Source organism: Dermochelys coriacea, chromosome 11 (genome assembly GCF_009764565.3).
Source record: "Dermochelys coriacea isolate rDerCor1 chromosome 11, rDerCor1.pri.v4, whole genome shotgun sequence".
In the NCBI taxonomy this organism is placed as follows: domain Eukaryota; kingdom Metazoa; phylum Chordata; order Testudines; family Dermochelyidae; genus Dermochelys; species Dermochelys coriacea.
The window spans coordinates 66,295,517-66,317,625 of NC_050078.2; the positions used below are offsets into that span (position 1 = coordinate 66,295,517).

Sequence of the window (22,109 nt, forward strand, 5' to 3'; positions counted from 1 at the left end):
TATTTCAGCCCTCCTGCAGGTGGGCCGACTTTTTCTTAAAAATGGGCAAACTGTCCCATATTTTCTGTCTCGCCCCCATCAATACTGATGGGTCCTGCTGCTGGCCCGATCCCTGCTTGCCAGCCACCTACCCACCAGCAGTGAGTGGTGGGCTCCAGTGACTGACGATAGGGGTGGGTGTGGAAGGTAAAGCTGCAGCTCCCACAGGGCCGGCCACTGCCCCTGCTTGTCCGTCACTGCAGCCCCCACTATGTGCCAGCTCTCAGCCAGCAGGCCCCGACTCATCCTATTTCCGGACCACACTGGTTGCACGCGGCAGTGGCTGGGGTGTGCTGATAGGCGCCAGGCATTGGCCAGTTACATGTCACCTCTGTTGCCCACCCATATGCCCTTTAACTTGCACCCCCTCTTGTTGTCCTCTCCCTGCTTTGCCCCTTCACCATCACCCGCCCCCTCAGCTCCTCCATATCCCCCCCATTGGGGCGCGTCCCGCTCCCAGTGCTGTGCAGAGAACCAGCCCCTGGTCGGACACTCAGCTCACCAACAGCTAGGCTGGCAGGCAGGCTTCTTCCTTCCCCGACTGCCTCTGGCAGGACTGGTGCCCAAGGAAAGCCAAAGACCCTCCAGTATGTGCCAAAGCCCGCACAGAGCTGGCATGGGGAAGCCTCTCCACCCCTCAGCTAAGCTCTGGAGTGGGGAGAGAAGCAATTTCCAGCCTGTTCCCACCCCGACTCTGCAGGCTCCACAGTAGCGTCCCAGGCAGGGTCTTAGCAATTCTTCACCCGCTCCGTCCCCATGGCACCCTCCCCTGCTGAGCCACATCGCAGGCCAGGTTTGCTGAAGCCCCTGAGGTCCCTGGTGCACAATGTGTCCTAGGGTTTAACCCTTCCTGCCCTCACTGTAGTCGCGTGACAGGTGGTGGAGGCGTTAGCTGCCTTTCAACACTGTGCAGGCAGGAAGGGACAAGGTCATCCCTCTCGTTCCCTCCTCCCCGACTGGAAGCAGCTTCTGTCCCTTCCTTCCCACACAGTGCCAAAAGGCCGCTGCTTGCCACATTCTGGTGTGAACCCTGATAGAAATCTGGGGAGGTGGGCCATGTGACGTGTTGCCTTGGGATGACACAGCACCAGATACCAGGAGAGGCGGGTCTGTCCCAGGGGCCCAGCCAGGCATGGATGGCGAAGAACACCAGGCAGGGAGGGTTGGATCGGTTGGTCACCCCTCCCACCCGTGAGAGAGAGGTATATGGGAGTGAGTGTGTGCCACCTCTGCCCGTGTGAACCCTAAAGCCTTAAAGATAAGACGTTAAATAAAAAGACTCCAACTATGCAGTATTTCTTTTTAACAGTGGCTCAGTCAACTTGATGTTAATTTGAACGTTTGTACCACATAGTTCTGATTGATTGCTGTTGAATTCACTTGAATATGAGTAATTTTACCAGGTGTCCCGTATTCAGCACAGGGAAATATGGTCACCCTAAATAAAGAATAGAGACAACTGTATATTATTGTTATTGAGTCTTCAGAAAACCCTACATAAATAAGTTACAATGGACACATTTACAAGCATATTTATTTCTTTTTCCTAAAGTTAATTCAATATTTTAGAAAAAATTGTCTGAGCAGCCACCAAAAAATTTGTTGTGAGAACCTGTCTCCCCATATCCACTGAAGTAACACCTGTGGCTGTGCTTTCTCACAAATTCTTGGTACAGGAAAGTAAAGGTCTCAGCACCAGTAGTACTGTTCAGGGCTCCAGTACACAGTCTGGTTTCCCTGACATAGTCAACCAGATGGACTCCCCAACTCAGGGAGCATCCATTCCTATAAATGGAAATTCAGATGGCTGTCAAAATGAGACTCTACAAAAGGATATTGGAAATTAACCACCACCAGATGTGGAATTCTTGAATTTGCTATGGCACTCTCAACCGTGCTAGTAAATTGCCTTTTCCTGTTCTGAAACTGATGGTTAGTCAGGACTGCAGAGCCCACATTCTCAGTAAGAGAAACAGACTCACATATGTGCAGGAGGCCATAAGCCCAGAAGACTCAAAAGGTTATTTTCATGCCATGAGGTTGCATCTTTACTGAAGCTATGTATTTTTGACTGTCTCTCTCCTGGTAGGAAAGCAGCCAACACTCATAGGAGCAGCTGTCAACTCTATAAAGTTAGTCTCTATGTCTTAGTGAAGGAAAAGTTCTATGCAAAATGAATTCTCCCAACAAGGAGATTCAACAAGATTCTTGATTTAGTCCTAAGTGGACTACAGGATCTGGTCCAAGAGGTTAATACAGCTGAACTGCTCAGCAATAGCGACCATAAAGTAATTAAATTTAACATCCCCAGGAGGCATGGGGAGAGTAAAAGAAACCAACCATAGTAGCATTTAACTTCAAAAAGGGGAACTACACAAAAATCAGGAAGCTAGTTAAACGGAAATTAAAAGGAACAATCACAAGCCTGAAACGCCTGCAAATTGCATGGGAACTTCAAAAACACCGTAATAGAGGCTCAAACTAAAAGTGTGTGTCTGTATGTATGTTTACATAAACCCAGAGGAGGACCAAAAAAATGCCACCATGGCTAGACAGAGTAAAAAAAAAAAAAAGGTAGTTCGAGACAAAAAGATATCTTTTAAAAATTGCAAATCATATCCTACTTAGAAAAACAGAAAAAAAAAAGGAGCATAAATTCTGAGAAGTGTAAAAGTATGATTAGGCAGGCCAAAAAAGAATTTGAAGAACAGCTAGCAAAGGACACAAAAATTAAAACAGCAAAAACAAATGTAGGACCATCAGAAGCAGGAAGCCTGCCAAACAATCAGTGTGGCCACTGGACGGTCGAGGTGCTAAAGGAGCATTTAGGGAAGAAAAAAAGAGTATTCCTCCACTGTGGAGGAACTAAATGAATTCTTTTGCATTGGTCTTCACTGCAGAAGATGTGAAGGAGATTCCCACACCGGAGCCATTCTTTTTAGGTGACAAATCCAGAGAACTGCCCAGATTCAGATGTTGATAGAGAAGGTTTTGGAATTAAATTTAGTAGTAGTTAGTCACCAGGACCAGATGGTATTTACCTAAGAGTTCTGAAGGAACTCAAATATGAAATTGTAGAACTACTAACTGGTATGTAACCTATCACTTAAATCAGCCTCTGTACCAGACAAACAACAGATAGCTACCGTGACACCAATTTTGAAAGAAGGCTCCAGAGGTGATCCTGGCAATTATTTCAATACCATTAGAATTCCTTGAGAGGGTCAACAAACATGTGGAAAAGGGTGTTCCAGTAGATATAACGTACTTGGACTTTCAAAAAGTCTTTGAAAAGGTCCCTCACTATAGGCTCTTAAGCAAAGTAAGGAGTCACGGGATAAGAGGGAAGGTCCTCTCATGGATCAGTAACTGGTTAAAAAGAGAGGAAACAAAAGGGTAAGAATAAATGCTCAGTTTTCACAATGGAGAGAGTTAAACAGCTAGGTCCCCCAAGAATCTGTATTGGGACCAATGCAGTTCAACACATTTAGTAAATGATCTGGAAAAAGGGGTAAACAGTGAGGTGGCAAAGTTTGCAGATGATACAAAATTACTCAAGATAGTTAAGTCCAAAGCAGACGGCTACGAATTACAAGGGATCTCTCAAAACTGAGTGACTGGGCAATAAAATGGCAGATGAAATTCAATGTTAATAAGTGTACAGTAATACATGTTAGAAAACATAATCCCAACTATACATACAAAGTGAAGGAGTCTACATTAGCTATTCTTCTTTGAGTGATGGGCCCTATATGTATTCCAAACATGGGTGCACACATGCGCCATGCTCTGGAAGATTTCTGCAGCAGTGTCCATTGACCTGCATGAGTGTAGTACGTCACCTCGTGCTCCAGGCAAGGTTATATGAGGACGTGCGGGTGGTGCCCCTTTGGTTCCCTTACCGCTGCATTGTTAGAGTCAGAATCCTTGTTCCTCCGTGCTCATAGTTTGTCTACAAGAGTGTGTTCTCATCCGTTCCAGTACTGTTCATTATTTCTCTTTGTTCTTCTTGTATAGTTAGTTATTAGCGTTAGTGTAGTTAGTTCCCCCTCGCCCCACTTGGGACCTGCCCCGACTTCATTGGGAGACTATGCCCTTTGCTCTGGGGTTAAAAAACGGTGCTTTGTGCCTTCACTCGTATTACCGCTCAAGAAAAAGATCTTGGAGTCACTATGGATAGCAGATGAAAACATCTCCTAAATGTGCAGCAGCAGCCAAAAAAAACCTAACAATGCTAGGCACCATTAGGAAAGGGATAGATAATAAAATGGGAATATCATAATGCCCCTATACAAATCCACTGTACACCAACACCTTGAATACTTGTGCAGTTCTGGTCATCTCATCTTAAAAGAGAATTAGAAAAAAGTACAGAGAAGGGGAACAAAAATGATGAGGGATATGGAACAGCTTCCATATGAAGAGAGATTAAAAAGACTAGGATTATTCAGCTTGGAAAAGAGATGACTGAGGGGAGATAGGGCAGAGGTTTATGAAATCATGAATTGTGTGGAGAAAGTCAATAAGTAAGTGTTACCCCTTCGTATAAACACAAGAACCAGGGGTCACCCAATGAAATTAACAGGCAGCAGGTTTAAAACGAAACATAAGGAAGTACTACACACAACACAGAGTCAACCTGTGGTACTCATTGCCAGGGGATGCTGTGAAGGCCACAAGCATAACACGGTTCAAAAAAGAATTAGATAACTTAATTGAGAATAGGTCCATCAATGGCTTTTAGTCAAGATGGTCAGAGATGCAATTCCATGCTCTGGGTGTCCCTAAGTCTCTGTTCTGTTCAATCTCTCTGAAGTATCTGGCACTGACCACTGTTAGAAAACAGAATACTGGGCTAAATGGACCATTGGTCTGATCCAATATTGACATTCTTATGTTCTTAGGAAGAAACTCACTGAGGAGACTGGGCCTTGACAAACAAGAGATTTGTGGAGATTTACCCATATCCCTAGGCACCTTAGATGGGCCACTATCACCACAATGCATTTGGTTAAGACTTGAGGAGCACATTGAAGCACAAGGATTGTGTGCCTACCCAGAATCTGAAGTACTTCCTATGTTTAGCCCTGACTGAAATGTATCAGAACATATTTCTGTCAAGAGCCTAGAATCAATCTTGACAATTTAAAAAAGGAGTAACAGTGGCCAGCTTAACCATACAAAACCTGAATTTCCACGATTTTGATCTGGGCTCTCCATTATAATAAAGTTTGAAGACTCACCTGTTTAATTTGAGATTAGAATAATAGGAGTGAAAACCCTCTGGAGTCATCGGTCAAAGGCAAGAAGCCTTGGAGAAGTGACTAAGTGAAGGATCAGTTTGCACTGGACAACTGCCCAGATCCATGTTGTTATTTCTTAAGGGTGACAGAGAGACAGATTGAGGAGGTCTGTTTGCAGATAAAAGATCATCTTACTTCTTCCTATGCTTCAGATCTGATGAAGGCTCAGATCATGGTGCCTGTTCTTTAGATTTTTTCCCCCTCAGGCTCTGAAGGCATTTGGTGTGCTGGTCCATCTAGACATTTTCTCATGACGCACACCATCTGCATCAAAATATTGTAGGACACCACAAAACAAGAGGCAACAGAATGGTCAATGACTATTCTAGAACAGGAAATGGATGATATCCAGATCAGAACTGCACACAGCACGGACAAACACCAATCTGAAATTGTGCAATGACTGACACGGACCTAGTTGTCTTAAGCCAAGCACCAACCTACTAATCCATTTTAAAATGTTGTTTAACTATAACCTATCAAATAAATACAAGCATTTAGAAAAACAGTCTGCAGTGTGGTCAGGATGAATAACCGTTCAGCAACTCCAATGCGTAGTGGCAGGAAAAAGAACTGAGAGCAGTTGGAGATTAGATCCTTTATATACCTTTTCCCAGTTTGGATTCATGGAGGGGTGCATGCCACATGTGCAAGCCTAACTGTCATTGTTTTCTAGACAAAGAGGAGTTAAGATGCATGCTCCCAACAGTGGGGATCTGTCAAGAGAGTGTGTGCGCTCAGTCCTCACGACTTCATTTACAAGGGGAGGTTACAATGAATTTACTTTTTGTTTACTCTTTCTATCTGCTGGCAAAAGGATATGATGTCGGGAGCTGCATTAAGCAAAGTTGGAAAAATACCAAAAACAAGGCGCATTCTCATGCAAGTTTTCCTCAGCAAGGTTACCTCTTTAATGTTAATGAGCTGGGTACAATTCACAGGGCAAAACTTACCCTCTCTTCAGACACAGATAGCTTTGTCCATAGTTAAACAGTAAGTTTTTGTTCTAATGGGAAGGATGGATACAGGGAGCCTATATAGACGGTTTGCAACCCCCACGATTCTGCAAGTGCTGCCTGTGTACCATAATGGGGGAACAGGGGGAGAATGGAGTCACTGACTCAAACATTAGGGGTATATCTATATTGCAGCGGGGAGTGATACTTTCAGCCCAGGTAGACAGACTTCAGCTCCAGCCTGGTCCACAATGGCCACCTACTAGAGTAAGTCTGCCTACCCGGACTGGGTGACTTGCCAACAGCTGCAATGTAGACACACCCTAGGTGGACCTACCAATCAAACCCTCGTGCAGCCAAGGGAGCTCACAGGGGTTGCAGAAGTGGCTGCAGCAAAGCTCTGCTACCTCTCTGTCACTGGCGAAAGCCTTGGTTCAGGGCAGAACATTTTTAAATGTGTTCAATTTAGTTTGTATGGACTGCTCTCTACCAATAGTACTTCACTGCTTTGCAGCCCTCTCATTCTACCCTCTACCCTCTGAAAAGTAATAAATGCTTCTCCAGAAAACAATGCCTGTTTCCTTGCTCCGCAGATGACAGCTATTACACACAGTTGGAAGGTGGTGAAAACAGAACTCACTGTTTTGAAAAATACTCCAAATCTACTGTGTCAGTGATTCATTTATTTAGATTGATAAAACAAGAGACACTTGTATGAACACTCTATGTGCCTCCAACAAATACAAGAAACACAAACCCCATAACATAGTTCTACTAAAAATCAGACAGCACAAATCAATCAATTTCCCCCTTCCGCTATATATCACCCTCCACAATATTTCCCTTTTCACTTTCTATTTCAAACCTCATTTAAACATGTTGAAAGTTTCTTACATTACTAGCAATCAAAAACCTAGAAACTCTACAGCAAGTACATGACAGTGCCCCTTCACCCCCACACAGACACACACAAGTTTACATCTTTTAGGCTAAGACATGACAGCAAGACTATACTAGAAGAGTAGTGTACAGCAGAAGGCAAGGAATTTCTCCTCCCTCCCCCGCAAGTATAAATTTAAAATTTGACAGATCTCATTCTAAAAAGATAGTTCAGAAAATATTTCTAGAAATAAATTTGTTTAAACAAATCAAAGATAACTTCTGAAATAGTTAAGGCACAGGACCTGGAGTCCGGAGACTTGTCTTCTGCTCCAAACTTTGCCATAAACACCCTCTGTGACTTTAGCAGAGTCACAAGGGGACTGATTTTCCACAGATGGCAAGTATTCTCTTCTCCCACTGATATCAACAGCAGTTGTGGGTACTCAGCAGCTCTGCAAAAGCAGACTACTAATTTCTCAAGATCACACACCCTCTGTGCTTACATATTTTTTTTGTAAATTAAGGATAGTACTTTTGTTCTGAAGCTAATGTTTATTAGTACAGTATCTTAAGAGCTTTGAACAAAAGATGCAACTTCTAAACAAGTGCAAAATGGCATCACTGACAAACATTTGTCTGCTATTCATTTCACAAAGTAATATGCTTTAATCATGCAGGAAAGTAAATTATCAAAAAGATAAATCAATCACTGAATGTTTGCAATATATAATTATGATACCTTAATATTTTTTCTTATTAAAGAAGCGTTTTCATTGTTGACAAAGGAAAGTCATCACAAACAGGACTGTTCTCAGACAACATACTCCAAAGTCTAATCAATTACATCATTGTCCTCAGAAGAATTCATTCTGACACAATAAATATAATTTTAAGTCTGCAATAATGAATGATCTTACCTACTGTGTTATTTTTAACCCACTTCACAGCTGTGTTTGTCATATGAAGATTTCACATGTGTGTAATAGTCTGTGGAATATATGGCAACCTCAGGAACAAAACTGGTAAACTATTTTAATGTCAAAAGCAAAGCCGTTACCTTTAATTAAGTTCAGAAGCAAAAAAGTCCTCTCCTTTTTATATTTACTACTGTATAATTACTAGTTTTGACTGACTTAACATTACAAAAATGTTACAGCTGAGGTTACAGTACTAGCCTGTTCTCAAGAAACAAAGATTACACCACATGGTCACCTACCTGAGAGATATGCCATTGACCAGTTGTTTCTGCTTACAGGATTTGGAAGAGATAGGAGAGGACGTGGGGGACAGATTGAGTGGAGCAATCAGATTATTGATGATTTCACTCAGCTGAGCACTCTGAAAAACACAGTAGCTGAACTTTTCATTCACACAAAGCATCAATCTAAAAAGTGTCCCCCCACCCCCCATTTAGTATTCTTGATCTAGTTTTCTCCATGATGAACAAGTAAACACAAGATCTCTGTACATATAAAAAATGCTATGCTTGTTATTTCACAAGTTTTATTTTGAACTTTAAAAAACAATACATTATGTTTGTTAGACTCTTGCTGAACCACTGCCAAAGACACAGTTTAGATATTTTTAGAGCAATATATTTAAAAAAAAACCCTTAAATCTGAACTTTTAAGTAACCTGCAGAACACATTTTAACTTACATAATGGTAATTATGATTAATAATGATAGAAGAAACTTTGCAGCTGATGATACAGCTTCAGTTCATGACTTCTGAACTGGGCTTCAAGATTGATTCAAGAAAAAAAAAATCTGGCTGCCTACTTTTTATCATATGTTCTGTTGGCTGATAAACAAAATAGTTTGGCCATTTAAAGAATCCTCTTAGTAGCTAACTTTGGTTAAGACAAGGTGTAATGATGACCTATTTAGGTACAGTCAGAGCTAATGGAAACAGAAGGATGCTAGAAGTGATATAAATGCATATCTTTATTCTTATTTAACGGCATGTTCAAAATTACACTGCAAGGCCCCACATAAAAAAAATCTTGACTTCAAGAATTGTGTGAAACATAGATGCAAGTTAATTCTTTAGGACTAAGAATTCCTTCTTGTAAAGTGATGAATTGTGGACAGAGTCCAGATAACATTTCACAATGTCTTTGTGTTTAAATATCAAACCTTAATGGTTACTCTGACTTTGAATTTAGCCATTAGCTTATTTAGGGGAAACTGACTACTTAGTACTAAATAATTTGACTTTGCAAATATAAATTATGTATATTTGAAACAGCAGACACATGCCTAGTTTTTTTATTTACTAGGATTCACTATTCCAAAAGTAAGATTATTTAAAGCAAATATTCTTAAAGGTTTCATTGAGAAGAAGTCTTATTTGTACTTTCAAGGACTAAAGTATATTAGAGAAAACACTTTTTCCATTTCATTTTTAGTCATGCCTCTTCTGTGAATTGATATTAAAAGTGTTGTGATAACAAAGGTTTTAAGTATGTAAATAAAATCTTCAAGGCAGAAATTAAAGCAGAGAAATAGCAAGTCAGTTATAAAGTCTGAAACAACCCAAACAAGATGCCAAAAAAAAGTTAACAGACTGAATACAGCACTGATACTGAAGTCAGATGAACACAAAGGCATGAGAATAGCTGCTGATGTTTCAAAGTATGAGGGAAAACAACCATGAATTGAAAGTGATTCTGCTCTGAAAAGTGATAGCAAAAAGGCATTATTGAAAGGTTCCAGGTTTATGGTGTCTCACCAGTTCATATGAGTTTTTTTCAGTTCACAAATAAGAGGAGGATTTTTGTTTAAACAAAAAGAAAAGGAGTACTTGTGGCACCTTAGAGACTAACAAATTTAAGTGAGCTGTAGCTCACGAAAGCTTATGCTCTAATAAATTTGTTAGTCTCTAAGGTGCCACAAGTACTCCTTTTCTTTTTGCGAATACAGACTAACACTGCTGCTACTCTGAAACCTATTTAAACAAAGATATCCTTTTGGACAGTGGAGTTACACAGATATAACTGAGGGCATAGTTTGACCTACAGCATCTTTATTGCTGGTGATATGTGAAAGAAAAAAACCCACAAGCTCGTCTCCAGATGTAGGTTGATTTACAGAGCTGGCAGTTAGATAAACTATCTTTTTATTTATAATGTGAGCAAATCAAACATGGAATTTGCAAGACAATAAATAAGGAAGACCATAATTTCAGTCATTTTTCAGATGACAGCACACTTTTAAAGCTGTCTTTAGGCACCTCAAAAAACCTCAAATGTTACTTTAACCTTAATTGCTTTAAAGGTGCTTTGCAAAGAACTGCATGTTGAATGCTCCAAGTAAGCAGGTTAAGATGGGACAGTCTAAAAAGTACCCTCCAGTTTACTTTGTGTTTTATTGTTTCCTCTTTCACAGTAAACAGGAGAGGAAACATTTTAAAAATAGGAAAATGTTACCATAAAAAGGTCACAAAAACTTGGCAGGGGCAGTATGGGGCAGGTGTAGTATCTGAAACTACTTTTATCTCACTTTTAAAAAGTGATCTAGTTTTCCCAGTGATGTATCTTATATTTTCTTTGTTTGACATAATAAAAAGGCAAGTTTTACTCCACATTATCCTAACAAGTTTCCTATAGTTGGTTCATCAACATGTTCCCCTTATATACTTTGTAAGGAAAGGAAAACCTACACCATATTTCCTAGAATCCAACATGGAAATTAATATTTGGGACACCATGCTTCAAAATTCTGTTCTCAGCAATGCCTATTCCACAGAAGTCAGTGGGGTTACAGAGATGTAACTTTTTCACAGAATTGGCCCTATATTTGTTGGGGAGAGAAGGTTAGCAAAGGTTTGGTTTTTTTAAATGTAACATACTTTCACAGAAAAGTTGCACTCATTTACAGGACTATAATTCTGTGAAATGAGAAACAGTATCAAAAATGCACTAAACTAAATTGTTAAGGACAAGAAGTTACATGGGGAACTGTTAGAGCTATTATGCAGAAACCTGATGTTTATTTCTCTGAAGCAAGAGATGGCCACTTTGATTAAATCAAAACAGAATTATAGACACTTCAGTAATGAAAAAGTTAATTTGTAAACCTAGTGACCAATTTATTTATTTAAGATCTTAAATTCATCAGCAGCCACTGTTAGGAATGTGAAATATCTTTACGGTTCTGTGAATAAATACCGCGTAGCTTGCCCTAATTCTGTAATAGGTCACTTGGCTCCATTTGACACTCGGTTCTTATTTTACTTTACCTGTTTTTCTATGTTTCGTAGAAGTAAAGTAGGGCTGCTTGGTGACATTTCAAAATCGTGTTCCGGCAAAGAATCCTGTCTCTCAAGGGTAGCTTGAGAATTCCCCGTGGTGTTTAATAAAGCTTCTGGGTTTGTCAATTGTGTTTGCTTCTTCAAAATGTCTTTTGGAAGTGGGAATTCTTCTAAGATCACCATCCCCTAGACAACAGCAATTGAAAACAGTTGGTGGACAACAAATTAACCTTCCTAAATCATTTTCAAGCAGCAGTCAACCTGGAACATACCTCTTAAGTCTACAGCAACTCTTTGGAACAGTTTTGAGTATGCCCAGTACATGCAACATGTAAATAATACTTAATGCATTTAAGCGATAGCAAAGCTGTAACATACATTTTTTTCCTTAGCAGTACTAAACCTACGTGTCAGAGTACTGTCTCAGAGCCAGTGCCAAAATTTAAAAATCCATACTTGATTATATCAAGTATGTGATCCTTTGCCTAATGTTTTAAGACGATTTCCTCTTTGTAGGTAAAAAAACCCAGCCTTTGATTTCCAAGTTAGTTAACATCTTTACAGCTCAGAGGTTTACTCTGGAAGTCCTTAAAATGTTCCCTTCCCCCGCCACTGCTGCCACCCACGCAAAATGTCAAGGTTTCTCTCTCTAATCCATCAAAAGTATAAAACAACACAAACAGCCTTTCACCATAATTCAAGATAAATTGTTTTTTTGGAGTTATGCATTTTCTTGGTTTTGTATTTATGGAGGCAACAACCCTATATAAAATATATTTCTATGAAGCCTATTGTTCTTCAAGGGCATCTGCAGGAATAAAATAGCCTCAATGTATTTTTGCAGTATCTCATATGGAGTTTAAATATCTTAAAGAGATAAATATCGCCCTTCATAGTAATGAACACCAGATGTTTTTAAAACAAAAACAAAAAACATTTTACTTTGTTCTCCACAAGAAATATTACAAAAATAAAGTGTCAAAAGCATTCAAATCCGTTTCCTAAAATAAGACACCACAAAAGTCAAAGACATTACTGCAAAAAGCAAAATAAAATGATAACCAAAACAGAGTTTTGAGACAACCAAACCTATTTCCTCAACTAGTCATGCTAAACTGCCATTAGCCTGAATTTATGTATTTCTTTTCCATTTAGCAAAGCCTACAGAAACTTGGAATTTGATGGCATTAGCTGGGAGTGTAAATCTGGTACTTATAGCTATCCAGATATAAATCAGAGCTACTACTCAGTGATGAAAGAATGGGATCTTCCCACTTCATCTTCTCATGTTTTGGTTTTTAGTGAGTGTGCTCACTTAAAAGTTATGGAGGGTGAAGGAATGGTATGGTGTGAAACTCAATCAAGATGCTTCTTTAACTTCTAATACCCAATAGGAAGATGGTCTCTGCCTTTGCTGAGGCTCCTGTGATGCTTCCATATTTGTGGTTTTGTTGGATGGTCTTCCCCAACATCACACTGACACCGTGAGTCCTGCCTCAGTGGCAACTAGCCCTAGAATCTGGAATTAGGATTATTTTTTGAGAAGGAAAACTGGGAGGGACTTAAGCAACATGGAGATGCCCTCATCTTCTCGAATCTGTCCATTGTTTCCACTGTTCAAACTAAACAGCAAGTTGTGCACCCAAGAGCAAAGTTAAAAACTGAAGAACTGCTGCAGATGTAGCAGTACTACATCTACACTGTAGGTGTAGTAACCCACATGTCCACTGAACGGAAATGTTTACAGACATACTGGCCCTCCATCAGGCTGGTTCTGGTTTCTCTGTGCTAATTACCAGGAGATGGTCCAGGTGTGACTAAAGCTTATCCCAAACATAAGTGTACTTGATATGATAATTTGTGGTCCACACAGCCAGAGCAGCTGAAAACGAGGCCTTGTGACCAGGGAATTCCAGTTTCTTCTAATCCTTCTCTTAGGTCAAAAGGAAGGATCTGCCAGCCTTGAATCTCTTTAATGCAAGCTGACAGACACAGACCTTGGTTCGGGATGGATGAAAAAGAAAATTCAAATCCTTTTTGTTGCCCTTTGTAAAGGTAATCATGTCTCTTTGCCATTCACATCAACAAAAGACTTTTAGAACAAGAGAAAAATACGTAGTTCGAGCCTACTTTGATATTTGCTATGGCAATCTTCCACTTCATTTTCTCGTATGTAGCTTATTTATTACTTGTTTTGTGTGGGTACTCAAAAAGGCACAAAGCATGATTCAGTTGTAGTAGATACTCTACAAACAAAAAGGAAGACACACAATCCCTGCCCTGAAGAATTTACAATCTAAACACAACATTCAAAGAGTAGAAGAAAGGGAAAGAACATACAAGCCACATGATGAAGGCAAAAGTCAATTTTTTTAAAAACTGTTTTTCATTGGAGTTTTTTTAATGAATATATTGCACAACTGGAGTGGGGGGAGGGGAAAGAAGAAATGAAAGGAGTTAACAGAAACAAGAGACTTTAAAAAAGGAAGGGAGGAAGGGACAATAGACATTAACACAGGAGGGTTAGGAAAAACAAAGAGGAAAGGGGAAGACGAATGGAGAGAAGGCAGGAGAGTAAGGAGAGGAGGCTGGCCTGTAGCCAGGGAGACTGTAAGCAGAAATAGTTGGAAAATGGAAGTGAGAGTTGCCACAGAAAAATAAAATAAAAAGGATTTTATTTTTTTTTAAACCAACCGAAAAAACAACAACAAGAGAGAGAACCTGAAAACCAAAGCATTTAGTTTTGGCAACAGAGCAGTTTTTGGTTTTCCACCGACTTTTTCTGGGTGACTGTTTTTCAATTAGAAGAGTCTCTCGGCTCCCTAGAGCCTTGCACTTCCTCCTCTGAATCCATAAGGGTAGGGAAGAGGGACTGCATCTCGCCTGGTACCCCTGGATGCCAACAGAGTGGGATCTCCCCCATACCACTCTAGTGTTCTAGATGTTTTGCCTCCCCAAACACTGTAAATGCACATTTGTTTCATATTTTAAAAAAACCCAAATCTTAAAATTTAGAATTAAAAATTTAGCATTAGAACGTGTGTGCTAAGTGTACTATCTGCCAGCCAGGAGACTGAAAAGAAAGAGGTTGTCAATCAGCTTTCATGCCTTTTCATAGCTACTGCCTTGGTACAATATTCAACTATACAAATCAAGTCCCAAATTATTTTAAAAACTGAAACAGGATAAACAATCTAACTGGTAAAGCAAACAGATATTGACATTCACGAAGTGATATAAAGCCAAATACTGAACATTATTGATAAAAGGGGATGAAAAATTGCACGCGCGCACACACACACACACACACACACACACACACAAAAGGGGGTTGTCACTAAAATTATAGGACCAAATCATCCCCTCCACTTGCAGGAGCAGAGAGAAATTCCAATCTGAGACCACCGACCCAGATGTGAGGGAGGAAGTATCACTTCTGCAGCATTATCCTCTGGGAAGGGATGGGGCTGGGACACATGGCAACATACAGTACCTCCTACCACTAAGGAAATACATGACTAAGAATACTGACTCTTAGTCACTGCCATGTTGCATATTTCTTCCCAAATCCCACAGTCATGCTGTTAGGTGTGGGGTCGGAAGGGGCCCCAAGAATAAGTGCAGAGACAGAGGACATCCATATAGGCACTACATGGATTTCAAGAGTTCCATGAGTGGACCTCCTTGATAGTTCCACAGATGGAGAGGGGCAAGGCAAGCCCTAGAAACTCTTTCCACCACCACCTCCACAACAGAAACAATTAGTGAGCAGGAACTTGCCAAGCTTTTGGCTTCCTATGCAGGGAATGAGTTGGCTGGCCTACAGAACTGAAGTGCTAAGAATAGCATGATTTAGCATAACATTCCTGAAATATTATCAGAGTTTAGCAATCTTGACTTCCTTACTTTTTATTTTAAACCTGTACAAACAAAAAGTTGATATCATACTGTAATTCTAATTATAATTAGCATTTGACATATTCAAAGCACTGTACAAACAATAACTTATTAGTCCTCAAAATATTTTTATACAGGCACAAAAAATTACTGTTTCTTTGTTATAGATAGAGAAACTAAAGTCATTTCCCTAAAGCCACAGTGAATCAGTGACAGAGCAGGGATTGGAATTCAGGAGTCCCTGACTCCCAACCCTGTGCTCATGCCCTCTAGATCACCATGCTTCTTGTTTCTGACATCTTCTCATTAACTTTTGTAATTCTTTGCAATACTTTGCTTGGATACCAGAACTGTTTAAAAAAGAAAAAAAAAGAAAAATTACTGGAGACACTGTACATGGATTATTTGAAAAGCTCACTTATGAGCACACAGACAATACCTTGGTGGCACGTATCTGCCTGTGAAGGTCAGTTAGTTGTTGGATTTTGTATTCTAACTCCGAAATCTGGGCTTGAAGCCATGTCCAACGGCAGCCAATTTTAGCTCGGTCTACAAGCCACTTCCATTCAGAACTATAGTTGCTGTGAAGATGAAGAAATACTGGTTAGTCCAAGAATAAAGACAAGCACATTTTAACAAATGCATTTTCAACTGCTGAAAGCATCTCACTTGCCTTCAGAGGACATCTAATTAGGATAACACAATTACAACATCAACATCTCATTTCCTTAATTAAGAACTGGTACAAGTTTTTTACACCCAATGTTATATTCATCATTCAGTAGATACTGCAACTTTCCTATAAAAAGATGTTTTTCCTCTGATATATTCCAAAGCCGAAAGCAAGTGTAACTACTGGACTAGATCAGTTAAAGCAAGTTACAGATTTTAAAAGAATTCCAATAAATCTACTAGCAAAACCCAAAACACTTCTATTTCTGTCAAGTCATACTGATGACTTCCACAAGCCTCCATAGATGTCATCTCACTGACAATTCTATTCTAATAAGGCACGACTCAACAGTTAGCAATTATATATGTCATGCTACTCAAAGCTGTAACTGTACAGTAGGTTAAGTTTATTTTATTTTTTTAACCAATTTTATGAGCACAGATACAGATTTGTGTGATTCAACTGTTAGGTTTTAAAAAATTCCTCTCCTGGACTGTTAAATTACCTACTTGTACAATGTGATATGTATCTGTTTACTTTATGTAATGACTAGTAGAGTTCTAAATTGACCTCTTGGTATTATTAAGCCATGTTCATCCCTGGTGTCAATGAATTTTGGTCAACGTGCCTATTAAGTAAATATATCACATATGGTACTTCACCCCCCAAAGAGTTATTTTAACATTCAAACGTATTTGAGCCAGAGTGTCACAAAAAGCAGTATTTCAACACGTAACTTGCCTCAAAGCAACACCCTGGAACCCCCACACTCACCACTGTCACATAATTGTGATATGTTTTGTACAAAGTATGCCTTGTGATGTATAATTTTAAAAGTCTTGATCTGCTGAACATTAATATCCTGTTGGATTGCACATGCTATCATTGTATGTGAAGTTATGATGTTTTGCTATGACTGTGTTACTGAAATATGTCAGAAGATTGGGAACACTCACAACCAGCCTTTTAGGTATAACAATGAAGGAGCCAGATATGCTGATGGCCCACTTAAGGGAATCCACACTCCCCAGGACTATCCCAGAAACTTTATATGGAGACTTCTTAGTGATAGCACACAGGCAATGGAGGCAGCTTGACCCACATCATAGCAAAGGCTCTTTCCAGGAAGTTGAAAGAAACTATAAAAGAGGGGAAGTAACATCCCCACAACTGAACACCTGGAAACATGTCTGGAGGAAAAAAGACTTTGAACTGGGGAGGTGAACTGGGCTGCAGGAGAATTCCAGCCTGTGTACCTAAGATCTGTAACCTGTTTATACTATCAGGGTGAGACACTGCCTGATTCAAATCCTGTTTAGTTTATAGAACTTGGAAAAATCCTCTTCACCAAGATCAACAACACAGAACACGAGAGAAAGTGCCTACACAGCTGGAAAAAGGAAGAATGAGCCAGAGTTAGTCTTATGTCATTTATATGGTATGAAGACAGCATGCCAGTAAAGATATCCATGCTCAGATACAAAACCACAATGGATAAAGAAAGAGCTTGTTAAACTATTCAGTACATTATTTAATGGAAACAGGTCATTATCTGTAGTGGAGTATCTGTATCCTTATCCTTCACATTAAAAAAAAAGCATTTTATTATTATTATTTTGCAGTATCAGATCTTGGACTAACTATATTCACAGCCAATTCTGCCATCAAATATGTATTTATCATTCCCTCTAAAGTCAATGTGAGTTGTATGCCCACATCTGAGAGCAGACTTTGCCCTTAGAATAGTTTAACTGTAAACATACACTGTATTCATTTAAATTAGACTATAATATAGATGCCCTGAGGACACTCTGTAAGGAAGTGTTTCCAGTGGTTAGAGTATCCACTGGGTATCAGGATTGCCACAACAGTTAAAATTTAAAGGGGGGGGAAACGCTTAAGACCCATAATTTTGCCCAACTGTGAAAACTGAAATTGATAAAAATAGAAACAATACTTAAAAATAAACGTTGATATCCACTGAAATGATAAAAGAAAATATAAATTGAATTCTGCCAAGCCTATTTATGATGGATACGAGTAGAACACATAAAATTTATCCACTTATTCCTTTTGTGGATAAAGGACAGAAGCGAATGGGATAAAATAACCGTGAGGATGGAGTACTAGATCATTCTGTAGTATACAGCTAACAAATTAAGTCATCCCAATAAAGTGGCAAGTAGAGGATCATACTTACAGTGAAATTACAGGGCCGGAAGGCTGTAATAAGACCATGCAGGGAGACTCTGCACTCCTATGCATACTCTGAACTCTGCCCTGTGACTGTATATGTGCATGAGCAGGGAGAAGCTGTCTCAAGGCAGGGCCAGTGGGACCAATAACTAGACAGATCCACAGAACAAAGCTGCTACAAAAAACCAGAAGATTATTGTAGATATTAAGGGGAGGAAGTCCCATGCTCTGGTTCTACACTGGGAAAGGGACAAGAAAGGACACAGATACTTTCTGTATGTGTCCTAACTACAAAGCCTGTTTACTCAGTTTCTGTGCTGGTGATGAGAATTGAGCCCAATCCTCATATACTTACAGACAGTAATACCAAGTGTGTTTGCCTCGGTATAACCCAAGACCATTAGCAATGCTACATTTTCTGGATTCTCCACTTTTCAGTGTGCTAGAAAGGTAAAACATTACTGTTACCAACGCTGAAACAGAGAGTAAATTATGCTTTTAAAATGTATTAAAATGATTAAGCCAACATAACAGCAGCCATACAGGGTCAGACCAAAGATCCATCTAGCCCAGGGGTCTCAAACTCAAATGACCACAAGGACAAGATGAGGACGAGTACATTGGCCCGAGGGCCGCATCACTGACCCTCCTGCCCCCGCCCCACCTCTTCCCACCCCTTTCCTGCCCCCATTCCAATCCCTTCCCTGAAATCCCCACCCCAACTCGCCCCCACCCTGCCCCGAGGGGGTGCAGGAGGGGTGCAGGGTGCGGCAGGGGGGCCTGGAAGAGTGCAGGGTGCAGCAGGGGGCTCAGGGCAGGGGTGCAGGAGGTGCTCCCCGCCTGCCTACCCTACCCCCATGCTACTCTGGGAAGTGGCCAGAACCTGGGGTGGGGGGCCAGGGGGTCTGTGTGTTGCCCTGGCCGCGCCTCCGGGCACTGCCCTCTGCAGCTCCCATTGGCTGGGAACGGGGAACCGCGGCCAACGGGAGCTTCAGGGGAAGTACCTGGAGGCGCAGTCAGGGCAACACACAGACCCCTGTACCCTCCCACCCCAGGGCCCATCTGTTTCCCAGAGCAGCGAGGGGGCAGGGCAGGCAGGCAGGCGAGGAGCCTGCCCTGCCCCTGGTGCGCACCGGCCTGGGCCAGAGATGCTCTAAGTAAATACTGGGTGACCGCAGAAAATAAACCCCCATGTGTTTGAGACCCCTGATCTAGCCCATCAACCTGTCTTCCAACAGTGGCCAATGCCAGGCGCCGCAGAAGAAATGAACAGAACAGGCAATCATCAAGTGATCCATCCTGTCACCCATTCTCAGCTTCTGGCAAAGAGAGGCTAGGGACACCATCCCTGCCCATCCTGGCTAATAGCCATTGATGGACCTATCCTCCATTAATTTATCTAATTCTTTTTTTAACCCTGTTATAGTCTTGGCCTTCACAACATCCTCTGCCAAGGAGTTCCACAGGTTGGCACTGTGTTGTGTGAAAAAAAAATTCCTTTTGTTTGTTTTAAACCTGATGCCTATTCATTTCATTTGGTGGCCCCTAGTTCGTGTGTGATGAGAAGGAATAAATAACACTTCCTTATTTACTTTCTCCAAACCAGTCATGATTTTATAGACATCTGTCATATCCTCCCTTAGTCATCTCTTTTCCAAGTTGAAAAGTCCCAGGCTTATTAATCTCTCCTCATATGGCAGTCGTTCCATACCCCTAATAATTGTTGTTGCCCTTTTCTGAACCTATTCCAATTGCAATATTCTTTTTTGAGATGGGGCAACCACATCTTCATGCAGTATTCAAGATGTGGGCATACCATGGATTTATACAGAGGCAATATGATATTTTCTGTCTTATTATCTATCTCAACGCACCACTTAGAGCGGAATCGCTGCTTTTATTCTAGAGTATGAGAATTGTAACTAATAGAGTAACACTGATTTTATTTAATGGCTACATTTTATTTAAATTTAAATAAATAAATTTAAATTTTTCCCACATGACATGATGGGACTATTTCAAAGAAGCTGTTTTTCATCTGAAATACTGGTTTGAATTCCTACTGTGTTGGTTAAATTGCAGCAGGTCAATCCTGTGTGACTTGCATGGAAGAAAACAACAAATAAATACAGAAGAAAAACCAAACCACAGAAAGCTCAGACAAATGCAAGAAGTCTGAGTACAATCAAATCTATAATTAGAAGGAACTTGAGGCTGGCGGTGTAGGGGCAGTGAATTACAAGTCCATGAAGAAATTCATTCCCAAGGCCAGTAGAGGCAGCCTGAGCCTAGACTGGCACTAAATGAAACCAAAATTAATGTATTATTACTACTACAAGCCACTCCCAGCCTTCCTTGACTGGAAGGACAGATCTTAGTCCAAAAGCTGTTGATAGGACAAATGCATAAATAGTAAGTTCATCCTTCCTCCCCATCCCCAAACCCTCTGCATTCCACAAAGGGAAAAAACAAAAAACTGAATGCGAGTCTGGAAACTATTTGCAATTATATTTTAAAATATTGAGATGAAGCCAGCAAGAAGCTTAAAAAAAATAATTCATTTTACAAATGCTACTGTTCATCAGTCATATGGGAATTCTGTTTCAGCATTATCTATAATTCAGCAGTGCCAAGAAACCAAAAAGACAACTTAACTGTCTGGAGAGGGGAACTGCTAACTGAAATAAAAAGCAGCCTCATGCTATGCACATATATTTTATTGTGAGGGGGTTTCCTGCTTCTGTAAATATAGTTTGAAAAATAGGTCTTAGGTAGAAAAGTAGTAGTAATGGACAAGCAAATCAAGGAGAATTTAGGGTACAGAAGGAACACAGGATCAGGTTTTGCAGGGATGGTCCAAATTTGGAGACAGTTGAGAAGTCATTAGACTGCATCTTCAAGGGGCAGTATGTGATGATGTACATCCCCAAACACCTATGCCCTGAAAACTGTGGGGAATAGAGCCTCATCAGAAATGAAGGTATTGGTGAGGATAAACAGTGTGTCCAGACTAGTACATGCATTTGTGGGGAGAGAGTTAATGGACAATTAATGGAAGTTTCCTATTAAACAGAAGAAGGCACAAGCTTTAATGTGCCCACACCAGTGTCATGAGAAAGCAGTAAGAGCAACCTCAACTGTACAAAATCATGGATCAGACTTCAAAAATCATAAAATTGGCTTAAATATCGTATTTTTTTGCCTGTCTAATTTTTTCACCTTTAGGGTGATATCATCCACTCCCAGTTTGTAGGAGATCACCTCAGATTCAAAAATTAAACCTTAAACACATATACAAAAATGCAGATTCCTTATTCAGTACTCAGAGGTGACTCAGCCTACCCTCTCCTCCACCCTACGATGTGGGTAGCTTCCATTCTATCCTGCATTATCCCCACCTCTTCCTATCCTTTAATTAGGGAGATGGATATAGAAGGACAGAACGGCAACTTCCTCAAGCATCCCTCTATAGTCCCCCAACACCTCTCTATGTGCACTTGACTCTTATTTCTTCCTTTTCTTTCAGTCTCCTACCCCTCATACTTTTTCCTCCCTCTCTGCCATTCCACATTCCCTTGCACCCCGCTTCAATCTGCCTCCTGCTCCTCACATTCCTCTAAACTTCACCCTCTGGTACTTCAGAAAAAAAAAAATCAGAAATTCTTGTGAACCCTTAAAAATAAGCCAAATATCACAAGTAGTGATAAAATCATGAGAGGCAGCAACTCTGGAAAGTGACAAGCATCCTGATTCCCTGGGGGCCTTGACTAATTAGCTATACAGATTAAAACAGATCATACCACCTACCACTGCAGCACAAACAGTAAACATCAAACTAGCACTGGCAGCCCCCCCCACCATAACTGAAACTGCATGTTTGACAGAACTGTCTGAACTGGTCCCGATGTCC

General features: G+C 40.5%; 1 protein-coding gene across 6 annotated transcripts in view; it reads right to left on the reverse strand.

The window, feature by feature from the left end:
* Positions 1-22,109, reverse strand: part of KANSL1L (KAT8 regulatory NSL complex subunit 1 like) — a 104,664-nt gene that overhangs the window by 56,707 nt on the left and 25,848 nt on the right. For all 6 annotated transcript variants that reach the window (XR_006278109.1, XR_005295741.2, XR_006278108.1 and 3 more), the window contains exons 3-5: positions 15,770-15,911; positions 11,422-11,619; positions 8,397-8,518 (exon numbers count right to left, since the gene is read on the reverse strand). Coding sequence is in view for 2 of the 6 variants with exons in the window: in XM_043505690.1 (XP_043361625.1) it covers positions 8,397-8,518; positions 11,422-11,619; positions 15,770-15,911 (462 nt within the window). In the remaining 4 variants the exon portion in view is untranslated. The remainder of the gene's footprint in view (positions 1-8,396; positions 8,519-11,421; positions 11,620-15,769; positions 15,912-22,109) is intronic.